General features: G+C 52.8%; 1 protein-coding gene across 4 annotated transcripts in view; it reads right to left on the reverse strand.

Moving 5' to 3' along the window:
• The window catches only part of TBC1D22A (TBC1 domain family member 22A), a 323,966-nt gene that overhangs the window by 143,063 nt on the left and 167,353 nt on the right, over window positions 1–13,550 (reverse strand). For all 4 annotated transcript variants that reach the window (XM_044940746.1, XM_006074970.3, XM_006074969.3 and 1 more), the window contains exon 10: window positions 217–292. In XM_044940746.1, the coding sequence (XP_044796681.1) occupies window positions 217–292 (76 nt within the window). The remainder of the gene's footprint in view (window positions 1–216; window positions 293–13,550) is intronic.

A 13,550-nucleotide genomic window follows, 5' to 3' on the forward strand; every position in this document is an offset into this window, starting at 1 on the left:
GCTTCGAGGACACGCTCATTACTTCCTGCGAAGGGACGGCACCGAACTCCGATTATATCGCCTTCATAAAAGGAATGGGAGTGGCTCCAGCCCCAGCAACGCCTGGGCGGCCCCGAAGAAGGTGCAGCAGGGGTGGGGGTCCCAGGATAACTGGGTGAGCCTTCCGCCCCCACCCCCCGCTCCCCAGGAAGAGGGGCGCCCAGGATGCCGGCTTACCGTCAATGCGGCTCACCAGCTCTTCCAACATCTTCACTTTCATCTGAATCCCGGGTTGGGCAAACGTGTAGTTGTCCTGAGGGGAAAATAACAGGGAGTATCATAGGCGTGGAGGATAAAACCGGCTTTCCAAAGGGGAACAGGCAGTGGGGACGAAGGCGGACGGTTCGACAAGAGGACGAATTCACAAAGTGAGCAACGCACAGAGCAGGAGGCTGCGTCACACCACCCGCACACAGGTGAGCCGGAGGCGAGCTCGGAAGTCTCCCCATGTCATGATGGGAACCCAGCACCTGCCCGGCGCTGCCGGCGTCAGGCCTCCCATCCGAGGGCTGAGGACACGGTCACGGTGTGAGCACGGATGGACCAGGGGGCTTCAGTCTCAGGCACTCAGGTGAAGAGTTCCATAAACTAAGACAGGAAAACCAGCGCGGCCAGTGGGCAGTGGGGGAGGGGTCTCCAGTCGGGCCGACCTGGAATGGGATCCCGGCTCCATGCCTTAGATGCTGTGTGACATTAGCAAGGAGCAGCTCCTCTCCGGCTGCAGCTGCACCATGTGTAACGTGCGAGTGAGCCCTGCCCGTGGGACTGCTCTGAGGCTTGAAGGAGGCACTGGCACATGCCAAGGCTTCAGGAACAGGAGGCCCGGTGCCCCCACTGCCACGACCGGAGCGCATGTCGGCGGGGCTGGAGGGTGGCACCTAGCACGTCCTGCCCCAGGGCACCCCACCAGCCAGCCCTCAGGAGCCTCGGCCCATGCTCAGGGACCGTTCTCAGGGCGAGTCTTTCAACTGCACTCCTGCAGTGACAGGCTTGCACTCAGTGGTTGCGGGAGGCGGGGTAGTGAGCCCACCAAACACCCAGGGCCTGGTTCCCAGCAAGGTGGGGGTGCGGGTGGTGAAGGTTGCTAATCAACCAACTGGAACAGGGAAAGTACCCAGGATCACCCAGGTGGGCCCGGTGTGGCCGGGCCCTCGGACATGGCGGCAGGAGAGTCAGCATCAGAGCAGTGAGGACACTGGTTCCCACTTGGAGGACGGACGTAGGGACCAGCAGACCAGCAAAGCAGGCTGGATAGAGGCCAGGGAGCAGCTCGTCCCTGGAGGCCCAGGAAGGATATGGCCTGGCCCACACCTTGATACACAACTTGCCCCGCCCTGGCCCCAGGCCCCGACCCCTGTCCGCATTCTGACCTTCAGGACTTGCTGTTGTCGTTCAAGCACTAAATGGCGTCTGACTCTTTGTGACCCCGTGGACTGCAGCACACCAGGCTCCTTCATCACCATCACCCAGAGTTTGCTCAAACCCATGTCCATTGAGTCAGTGATGCCATCCAACCGTCTCATCCTCTGTTGCCCCTTCTCCTGCCCCCAATCTTTCTCAGCATCAGGGTCTTTTCCAATGAGTCAGCTCTTCATATTATGTGGCCGAAGCATTGGAGCTTCAGCTTCAGCATCAGTCCTTCCAGTGAACACCCAGGACTGATTTCCTTTAGGATGGACTGGTTTCATCTCCTTTTAGTCCAAGGCACTCTCGAGAGTCTTCTCCAGCACCATAATTCAAAAGCATCAGCTCTTCGGTGCTCAGCCTTCTTCATGGTCCAACTCTCACGTCCGCACATGACTACTGTACACGACCTCCACAACTGTCAAATGACACATCCGTGTGGTTTCAAGCCACAAGGCACTGCGCCTGCGGGTCCTTGAATGTGAGTGAGTGGGTCCTGTTGGTTCAGGCAGGTGTGCGCTGGGCTGGCGCTGGGAGGGGACAGCTTGTCCTCAGGGAGACATGGGTGGAAGGCGATGGGGACGTGAGAACAGCACCCCTGCACCACCTGCCCCGGGATCTGTGGTGGGGGGCGGCTCCAGGAGACATAGCCAGGAGAGAACGACCTGCACGCCAGCGGTGATGTCTGAGGCTGAGAAGCCAGACGTGGCACTCAGGGCTCCCACATTGCCAGCGCTCTCTGGGCTTAATGTGTGTGTGCACACAAGCACGTGCACACACACACGGGCACACACACGGCCACACAGTCACACACAGTCACACACGCACACAAGCATGTGCACACACACACGGGCACACACACAAGCACGTGCACACACACACAGGCACACACACGGCCACACAGTCACGCACATGCACACACGTACACACAAACATGTGCACACACACGCACACACACACACACAGACAAGCATGAGTACTCACACATGGGCACACACACACACACATTCCTACACATGTGCAGACACACCAACACACACACACACACACACACGCACACAACCTTGAGTACTCACACATGGGCACACACACACACACACTCCTACACATGCACATACGCACACATGCACACACTCATACACACGTGCAGACACACAAGCATGTGTACACACACACGGCCACACAGTCATACACATGCACACACGCACACACAAGCATGTGCACACACAGGCACACACACACACACACACAGACAAGCATGAGTACTCACACATGGGCGCGCGCACACACACACCCCTACACATGTGCAGACACACCAACATATACACACACACACACATACACACACATACGCACACAGACAAGCATGAGTACTCACGGGCGCGCGCACACACACACACACTCCTACACATGTGCAGACACACCAACATGTATACACACATGGGCACATACACACACACATATGCACACAGACAAGCATGACTACTCACACATGGGCACACACACACACTCCTACACATGTGCAAACATAAGCATATGTACACACATGGGCACACACACATACACACACACTCATACACATGCACACACACACAAGTATGTGTACACACATATGCACACACACATGCACACACTCATACACACGTGCAGACACACAACCATGTGTAAACACACACGGACACAAACACACATACAGTCGTACACACACAAGCATGAGTACACACACGGGCACAAAAACACACACACACTCATACACATGCGCACATGTACACACGCACAAACATGGGCACACACACATGCACACACTCATACACACGTGCTGACACACAAGCATGTGTACACACATGGGCACACACACTTACACAATGAACACACAAGCATGTGCACACACACACTAATACACATGCACAAACATGGGCACACACACACACACATCCTTCCTGACTAGAGCAGGAGCTGCGGCCGCTACGAAACAAAACTAAAAATGCCTACAAGGCAACCACAATCTTTTCCCCACAGAAATGGAAAACGAGCGGACTCAGACCTAACTCTGCTGCGGTTTCTCCCGCGTGGATTTCAAGTGACAGGCCCTGGATCCCAGGCTGTCACGTCTCCACGAGGTCCCGCGTGCGCTCTGCTCGGCTCCGCGCGGCGGGACATGCTCCCGGGGCAGCTGCCCCATGCGCCTGGAAGCATGTGCTTTGTAGACGGGGTGACAAGCTGGTAGGTCTCGGTACACTGAAGTCTGGGGAAGGGAGGGCTGTCACAGACCGGCGCTGAGTGGACAGGAGCGCTGGGCCCTGAAAGGCCTGCGCACAACCCAGGGAGACCCCCAGCCGCCCCTCCGGCAGAGACAGGCAGCGGCACGCAGCCCAAGCTGTCATGTAGCTAAACATTCACGGGCAGAGGAATTCTGGTTTTGGACTTGAACTTGCAGGGTTAGCCCTCAAAGACTTGATTTCTCTCCAGAACTTGGGTGACAGAGATTTACACTTGAATTCGGGACACGCTGGGTAGCTGGAAGCTTCCACGCTGTCATCTCACCTCACGGCAGCATCTCCGATGAGCCAGGGGAAGCAGTCAGGCTGGACGTATTTAAGGATGAGAAATAACCTACGAGCGGTTTTGCAGCCTCAGGCAGAGGCCTTGCAGACTACTGCATTACTGTTCAGGTCTGACGAGCCCCAAAGCCACAGGACCAGGCTCGGACGCCCCCTCCCCGCAGACCCAGGAGAATACTCGGAGGAGCGGGGGTTCCACTGGGGGCTGGCCTGTCCCTAGGGGCGGTGGGCTCCAAGGGGGCACCATGTTCCTGGCTCAGCAGGAACCTAATGGTTATGCAGAGAGCCAGCTGCAGGAGCTGGGGGCGGCAGCCTTCAAACCTAGGCTGGGCTTCCAGGCGGAGGGAGTCCAGCAGGTGCCTCCCTGCCCATTCTCCGTCCCCAGAAACACTGGCCCCAAGAAGGCGACTGACCACCCGTGACTCCGAGAGTCAAGACCTCCAGCAGGCCCAGCCCTCCGCCCAGCTCTCGGAACCGGCCGCTCCCCAAGGAAGGCCGCTCCCCTGCACGGCTCTGCCGCACACAGGGGGCCCTGCGGGGGCCCAGGGCCAGCTCCAACACGGAGGGTCAGCCTGAATGACCCCCACATTCAGTCCGCTGGTTTATTTGGCTCTCACACTAAGATAGGACTTCAAGCTTCTCATTTAGAAGAAATAAAAGTTATTCTTTGGTCTCCATCTGCCACTATTTCGTTTTATTTCTCAATTTGTTCAAAACCCAGGGAGGGGAGATGAGTTCTCTTGAAAATCCAAATAGTAAGAAAAGAATGACACCTGAGAGTCTTAAAAAAAGAAAAACACCTGCATCACGGAAGGTCCTGAGAAGACTGGCAGATGAGGCCTCGGTGTCTGGGCTTAGGCAGGGGGTGGGCACGGGGGCAGAGAAGACCCGCCGCAGGTCGGGCACAGGGGGTCAGCCGAGGGGTCCAAGCTGAGGACCGTGCCCCTTGGCAGCCAGGAAGCCTCTAAAGGACACACCACGGACATGCCAGGGCCGGAGGCGGAGCCAGAGGGCGTGAGGTGCCCGCAGCAGCCTCCCAGGAGGGGGACCTGGCCCCGAGGCCGCCCAGCAGGCTCCTCCAGCCTCTGAAGAGACCGCGGGTCCTTCCGGATGAAGGGGGGGCACCGCCCCCAGCATCCCATCCACACCCCCGCCCTCGCCCACACACATGCCCAGCACAGAACGTATCTGCTGAGAAACAGGAAGTATCTGCAGGCAAAATAGGAAGCAAGTGAGAATACTCTGTATTTATACGAATATTCACAGTAATAATATGGATAACACTCCATGAAAAGCAAACAGGCACACCTCTGCAAGCCAAGATTTGATTCTGGGTCTTTAAAGAATGATAGAAGAATATAGAAAACTTATTGCTCAGAGGGAGGGAAGGAAGGAAGGTCTGAAGAAATATAATGACCTTCTGGGAAGTGTTTTTACAGAAGGTAAAGTCCGAATCAGCAGGAAAGAAAAGAAATCAAAGCACGCACACCGGGCTTGCCTCACACTTCGGCAGTAACCAACAGCACTTCTGCGCTCTTCAGAGGAAAGGCGGACTAAATCCTTCTGAAGGAGCATCTCGGAGAAGACCGGGAAGGCTCACTCGTGTTGGCTGAGGGGGAGGACCCAGCACTCAGAGGACAGAGACCCCTCACCCCTGGGACAAGGGGCTGTGCGGGACCAGAGACGCGGGCCCTCAGCGTGTCCCACAGCCCTTCCCGGCCAGTCTCTCTGCGGGAAAGCACCCTTCTGAGGGGAAAGCGCCCTTCCGAGGGGAAAGCAAACCCGCCCCTCTCAGGCACCCTGGACCTGCGTCTGAACACCTCGCGACACCAGGCCCCGTTTCGGGCCCCCTGTGAGCCAGTGAGCACAGTGAAGGCATCGATCCACCCAAGACCGGCCCAGGGCGGACGGGCGCTCCTCCCTGGGTGCGGCACACCCGCCCGAGGGCGTCCTGCAGGGCGCAGAGAAGTAGGCCTGAGGCTGCCGTCCTGAGACTGGCCCATGTGCAAGGTCGGCGCTCGCCGGGGGGTGCCTGGGACCAGGATTTCGGGTGCCCCCACCTCTCCTGAGCCAGTGAGAACGGCTCGCCACCGCCGCGGAGCACCGTCTTCATGCAGCTGCACGCCTGTTTTCCTGCTGCTCTGTGCCCGCAGCGGTGCCGGGGGCAGCGGCTCCCAGTCGGGCCGCAGGCGTGGCTTCTTGTCCGTCATGTTTTCATTTTGGCTGTGGTGGGTTGTGCAGCACACGGGCTTGGTCACCCAGGGCATGTGAGGTCCTGCTTCCCCAACCAGGGATCAACCCGCGTCCCCCGCCCTGGAGGGAACCCCAGGGACGTCCCGGGTGTGGCGTTTCTCACAAGCTCCTGGGATCAGATCAGATCAGATCAGTCACTCAGTCGTGTCCGACTCTTTCCGACCCCATGAATCGCAGCACGCCAGGCCTCCCTGTCCTGGGAGACAGGGCCAACTCGTGGCTCGGGAGTTAAGCATCTCCGGTGACTCCACAGGGACAGGACTCCTGGCAGCTCGCACCTGGGTCCCTCTGGCCTTTTTCCTTGGCCCGTGCACTCTACACACGTGACTGGGAGGAATCGTGGCTGTTGTGCTGGAGTCCCAGAACCTGGGGGCGGCCCTGGGTCCCCAACATAGTCGGGCAGGAAAACCAACATGGGACTTGTGTTCAGAGATGACAGTCTGGTCGTCAAGCAAACGTTCATCACGCAGGCCACGCAGACACACATGGGGGCTCACCATGACCGGAGAAGCCCTGAGGTCAGAGCACAGAACAGGGGCCTGACCCAAGGACACACTGAGAACAGGAGGCCTGGGCCGAGATGCAGAGAACAGGGGGCCCAGGCAGCCGGGGGGCCGGGCTCACTCCAGGCAGGGAACGAAGGCCAGTGTGGTGGGAGGGGCCCCGAGGAAGCCGGCCTTGACGGGAGAAGACCACGCCAAGGCGGGAAGGCCACGCGGGGAGCCACGGGTGAGGCCCAGCAAAGCCACAGGATGAAGCGAGCGACACGCGGGGAGCCACGGGTGAGGCCCAGCAAAGCCACAGGATGAAGCGAGCGACACAGAAAGAGGGGCCACCGCAGTCACGAGATCTGCGTTTGGAAAAGGTGACCCTGGCTGCCAAGGTGAGCCTGACAGAGGAGGCCAGAGAGGACGCGAGACGTCAGTCACCTGACGGAAGACCCTGGGCAGTGAGGACGAAAGCGCCCTACCGGAGACGCAGTCAACCCAGCCCGTGCAGGCTGCGTCCGTTCAGCGAGCTGCACTGGCTGGTCCCGTGAATGTCAACGGAGGCCTTCGGGCTCACTGCCGCTAGCTCGTTCATCGCACGTGTCTGGCTGGCCCTGCGGGCTGCGAAACTCACGCTGAACCCTGAGCCTGTCGTCCATCGCACCAGCTGTCCCTCCACGTGGAGAGGCCGCAATCACACGCACGCCCTCCACGTCCCCGTCACGGTCTCTGGGGAGACGGGAGGAGAAGGACAAGGCCAGAGCTCCGCAGCATGCTGCTTGGGGGGAAGGAAAGCGCAAGCCTGAGTCGCTCAGTCAGGCCCGACTCTTTGTGACCCCATGGACTGTAGCCCACCAGGCTCCCTGTCCATGGGATTTCCCAGGCAAGGATACTGGAGTGGGTTGCCATTCCCTTCTCCAGGGGATCTTCCCGACCCAGGGATCAAACCTGGCTCTCCTGCACTGGTAAAGAATCCAGGCAGATTCTTTACTAACTGAGCTACCCAGGAAGCCCTTCTCAGGCGGGAGGGCGCTGTAAAAATTTATCAGGCCAACTCTTTTCCCACCAGTGAGCCTAATTTCTTTGCTCTTCTATGTCCTCATCTGTTACATGGAGGCGGGAAGCCTCCTTCACAAGCCACTGGGGGCATATCTAAAAGACGCTGGGCAGCGTCCACACAAAGTGTGAGCCCTTCTGCCCACCCGTTCCACAGGTTCCCTGGGGCCATCAGTCACGAGACGTGGTGAAGGTGGAAGGCTCCCCCGAGCCCTGGCAGAGCGGCTTGGTGCTCCCCCTGTAAACTGCTCAGAAAACGGGGACAAGCTGAACACCTGTTTGGGGACACAGGCCGGCCAGCAACGGTAGCTGGTGCAACACTATTTGAAGGAAGTCCACATAAGTTATAGACCTGAGCTGTAAGGAGTATCCTCTAACGGAGGGTGGGGAGAGGAGAGACTGCCAAAAAGCTAGACTGAAACCAATAACAAGAAAGGCTCCCTGAGGGGAAGGGATCCTGGAGCTGGGCAGTCCCAAGGAAATGACACTCCGGAAGGGGCAAAACCGTGGAGATGGTGAGCAGACACTGGCTGTCACGGCTTCAGGGAGAGGAAAGGATGAACGGGGGGAGGGCAGGGACTTTTAGAGCAGTGAACTACTCTGGACGACACCGTAACAGTGGACGTCTGGTGATGGTGGTTTAGTCACTAAGTTGTGTCTGACTCTTTGCGGCCCCAGGGACTGTAGCCACCAGGCTCCTCGATCCATGGGACTTTCCAGACAAGAACACTGCAGTGGGTTGCCATTGCCTTCTCCAGGGGATCTTCCCAACCCAGTGACTGAACTCAGCTCTCCTGCATTGCAGGTGGTGTCCTGCATTATAGGCAGATTCTTTATGGACTGAGCCAGTAGGGAAGCCCGATAAGTCCTTATACATTTGGCCAAACCCACAGAATGTACAGCATAGAGAGGGAACCCCAGTATCAACCGTGAACTTTAAATAGTAATATACCAATTTTTTAACTTCCAGATGTTCAAGCTGGTTTTAGAAAAGGCAGAGGAACCAGAGATCAAATTGCCAACATCCACTGGATCGTGGAAAAAGGAAGACAGTTTCAGAAAAACATCTATTTCTGCCTTATTGACTATGCCAAAGCCTTTGACTATGTGGGTCACAATAAACTGTGGAAAATTCTGAAAGAGATGGGAATACTAGACTACCTGACCTGCCTCTTGAGAAACCTATAAGGCGCAGGTCAGGAAGCAACAGTTAGAACTGGACATGGAACAACAGACTGGTTCCAAATAGGAAAAGGAGTATGTCAAGGCTGTATATTGTCACCCGGCTTATTTAACTCCTATGCAGAGTACATCATGAGAAACGCTGGGCTGGAAGAAACACAAGCTGGAATCAAGATTGCTGGGAGAAATATCAATAACCTCAGATATGCAGATAATACCACTCTCATGGCAGAAAGTGAAGAGGAACTAAAAAGCCTCTTGATGAAAGTGAAAGTGGAGAGTGAAAAAGTTGGCTTAAAGCTCAACATTCAGAAAACAAAGATCATGGCATCCGGTCCCATCACTTCATGGGAAATAGATGGGCAAACAGTGGAAACACTGTCAGACTTTATTTTGGGGGGCTCCAAAATCACTGCAGATGGTGATTGCAGCCATGAAATTAAAAGACGCTTACTCCTTGGAAGGAAAGTTATGTCCAACCTAGATAGCATATTCAAAAGCAGAGACATTACTTTGCCAACAAAGGTCCATCTAGTCAAGGCTATGGTTTTTCCAGTGGTCATGTATGGATGTGAGAGTTGGACTGTGAAGAAAGCTGAGCGCCGAAGAATTGATGCTTTTGAACTGTGGTGTTGGAGAAGACTCTTGAGAGTCCCTTGGACTGCAAGGAGATCCAACCAGTCCATTCTGAAGGAGATCAGCCCTGGGATTTCTTTGGAAGGAATGATGCTAAAGCTGAAACTCCAGTACTTTGGCCACCTCATGCGAAGAGTTGACTCATTGGAAAAGACTCTGATGCTGGGAGGGATTGGGGGCAGGAGGAGAAGGGGATGACAGAGGATGAGATGGCTGGATGGCATCACTGACTTGATGGACGTGGGTCTGAGTGAACTCTGGGAGTTGGTGATGGACAGGGAGGCCTGGCGTGCTGCGATTCATGGGGTCGCAAAGAGTCGGACACGACTGAGCAACTGAACTGAACTGAATATACCAATAACAGCTCATGAGTTATAAGAAATGCACTAAAGCAAGATGTTAATAACAGGAGCAAGTGTGTGTCTCTGTGGAGGTAACAACAGAGTATATCAAACTCTGTACTTTCTGCTCAATATTTCTGTAAATAGTTCTACAATACAAACTCCATTAATTTAAAAAGTTTGTGATGCATCCAAAAGAAATAGGAAAAAGGGAGGGAATAAGGTGAAATGAATAGAAAATAAATAGCAAAATGGCACCCTAACCTCCAGCCACATAAATAATTCCATGAATGTCCATGAACTAAACACACACTAAAAGGGCAGGAAAGCAAAATCCAGCTATAAGCTATCCACAAGAAATGCGCTTTAAATAGGATGATATAGATTAAAAGCAAAGAGATGGGAAAAGATAAACCCAGGAAATACTAATCCTAAGGGAGACGGGATCCCTATTTTAATATCAGATGAACTGGACCCAGGACAGAAGAAATACCAGAAAAAGAGGAATATTTCATAACAATAAACACACAAACTCACCAAGAAAGCATAATCATCCTACATATGTATGTATCTAAAAATGTCTGCTCTCATCACTTCAACATCATACTTGAGGCCCTTGACAATGCAATATGGCAAGAAGAGAAAATAAAAGCCATGCATATTAATAGAAAGAAGTAAAATTCTGTTCATCTGCAGGTGACACCCTTGTGCACTTAAAAAATCCTAAGGCATCCACCAAAAAGCTCCTGGAACTAATAGGTAAATTTAGCAAGATCACCAGAAGCAAGGTGCGGTATACTACATTTTCCAAAAGTGGCCACACAGTCTCTCTTAAACCAAATGTTTTTTTATGATGTGATCAGGCCACTCCTACATCAAGAGATGAAGTCTAATTTCCCTCTCTTTGAATCTGGGTAGGCTTGTGCAACTTACGCCTTGCTTTCTGGAAGTCTTACTGGGTGTCTTGAGCCATCACATCAGAAGTTTGACTTTCCCGAGGCCACTGTGTCTTGAGAACGTTAAGCCACACAGGGAGGCCGCAAGTGGGCAGCTCAACTACAGTCTCAGTCTTGGGGTCACCCAAGCTTGGGCAACGCACACGTAAAAGAGTGAGACTGCAGCTGATTCCAGTCCCCAGGCAACAACCTGCGCCAGCCTTCAAGGCACCCCACAGGGGCGCCAGGCACCAAGGGGCATAGACAGCAGCTCGAGGTACACGCTGGCTGAAACCCTGACCCACAGAGTCTGCGAGGGAGACAAAACACACGCTTTAGTCAGCAAGTTTTGGAGTAATGTGTTATACAATAGGAACTGGAAAACTGTCAGTTTACAAAACTCAATTATATTTGTATAAACCATCAATAAAAATTTAAGAAATTTACAAAGAAAGCTATACTATTTAAAGGACTATCAAAAATAAAAACCTATCTAGAAATAAACTTAAGAAAAGATTAGAAAACCCCCTACACTGAAAAGTACAAAATGTTTATGGGGGTAAGTTAAAAAACATTTAAATAAATTTTAAAATATGCCATGCTTATGGACTAGAATAAATCAACATGGCTAATGCTGTTAATTCTGGGAAAACTAACACATAGATTCAAAAGTATAATCCCATTCAAAAATCCCAGGCCCTAAGGCTTTTTCCAAGGCTTTTTTGGTAGGAAATGGCTAATGACAAACTTTACATAAAAATTCAAAGAACTAAAAATACTCAAGACAATTTTTTTAAAAAAGAACACACTAGGAGGTCTTAGCCTACCCAACTCCAAGAGAAGCTACAGAGGTTAAGGCAGTAGGCACCAGCATTAACACTCCATCAACAGATTAATGAAACATGATCGAGTGTCCAAAAACAGACACTTAAACAGTCATTTGATTTTCAGAAAAGGCGCCAAAGCAGTGTATTCTGGAGACGAAACAAAACTGCTCTTAACAATGGAGCTGTTATTAACTAGGAAACCTCTATTTAAAAAATGAGCCATGGTGCCTTCCTCACACCACACAGAAAAATTAAGTCAAGCTCGATGACAGACCTAGAAATAGAAACTATGGAGAAGGAAATGGCAACCCACTCCAGTATTCTTGCCTGGAGAATCCCAGGGATGGAGGAGCCTGTTGGGTGCCATCTATGGGGTCGCACAGAGTCGGACACGACTGATGCGACTTAGCAGCAGCAGCAGCATGTTAATGTCTATAGCTGGGTTAAAATCGCACCTTTAAAACTACTGTTACAAGAGTGAGACAGCCTCTGTCACTGATGGGGCCTATGACTAGTTAATAAATCAGGAGATGAAACCACCAAAAAAAAAAAAAAAGAAAGAAATAGAAACTAAAATCACAGTTTCCAAAAAAATAAATAAAATGTTAGTTTCTAGAAGAAAAACATAGGAGAATATCCTGGCATGCTAGGGGTAGGAAAAGGATTTTTAGTTAGGATGCAGAAAATCATTATCATAAAAAAAAATAATAAATTAGAAGTCATCAAAATTAAAATTCTCTGCTCAGCAGAAGACATTGTTAAAAAATATACTGACAAGCCACAAACTTGGGAAAAATATTCTCATACCCTCTCTCCATATATAGAAGTAGAGATACTGTACAGTCAGGCCACTCAAGATGGCCATTCTCTTGCTCTCTGTCCACCCCCTACCTGACCAGTGCCTGCTTCACCTACACCTGGGCTACTGAGTGACCTTCCTTCCTATGTACTTGCCCCGGCCTCCAGCTCGTGGCTTTTCTTATCAAAGGGGCAGTGAGGGGCCTGCCCCTCAGCGGGTTTCCCGGGTAACTAATGAGCCAACCTGACTTTGCTGTTGTTTACTGGCTAAATTGTGTCCAACTCTTTGCAACCCCATGGGCTGCAGCACACCAGGCTCCCCTGTCCTTCACTGTCTCCCAGACTTTGCTCAAATGTATGGCCACTGAGTCGGTGATGCTATCCAGCCGTTTCATCCTCTGCTGCCCTCTTCTCCTCCTGCCCTCAATCTTTCCCAGCATCAGGGTCTTTTCCAATGAGTGGTGTTGGAGAAGACTCTTGAGAGTCCCTTGGACTGCAAGGAGATCCAACCAGTGCATCCTAAAGGAAATCAGTCCTGAATATTCATGGGAAGGACTGATGCTGAAGCTGAAGCTCCAATACTTTGGCCACCTGATGGGAAGAGCTGACTCATTGGAAAAGACCCTGAGGCTGGGAAAGAAAGAAGGCAGGAGGAGAAGGGGACGACAGAGGAGGAGATGGTTGGATGGCTTCACCGACTCAGTGGACATGAGTGTGAGCAAGCTCCGGGAGATGGTGAAGGACAGTGGAGCCTGGCGTGCTGCAGTCCAGGGGTCACAAAGAGTCGAACACAACTGAGCAACTGAAGAACAACAGCTCTTCGCATCAGGTGGCCACAGCTGATCACAGCCTTACTGTGGCGAAGGGCTTGCCTAACTCAATGAAGCTGTAAGCTGTGCTGTGCGGGGCCACTCAAGATGGATGGGTCACAGCAGATCTGACAAAGCGTGGTACACTGGAGGAAGAAATGGCAAACCACTCCAGTGTCCTTGCCATAAGAACTCCATGAACAGCACGAAAAGGCAAACTG

Source organism: Bubalus bubalis, chromosome 4, assembly GCF_019923935.1.
Source record: "Bubalus bubalis isolate 160015118507 breed Murrah chromosome 4, NDDB_SH_1, whole genome shotgun sequence".
NCBI lineage: Eukaryota > Metazoa > Chordata > Mammalia > Artiodactyla > Bovidae > Bubalus > Bubalus bubalis.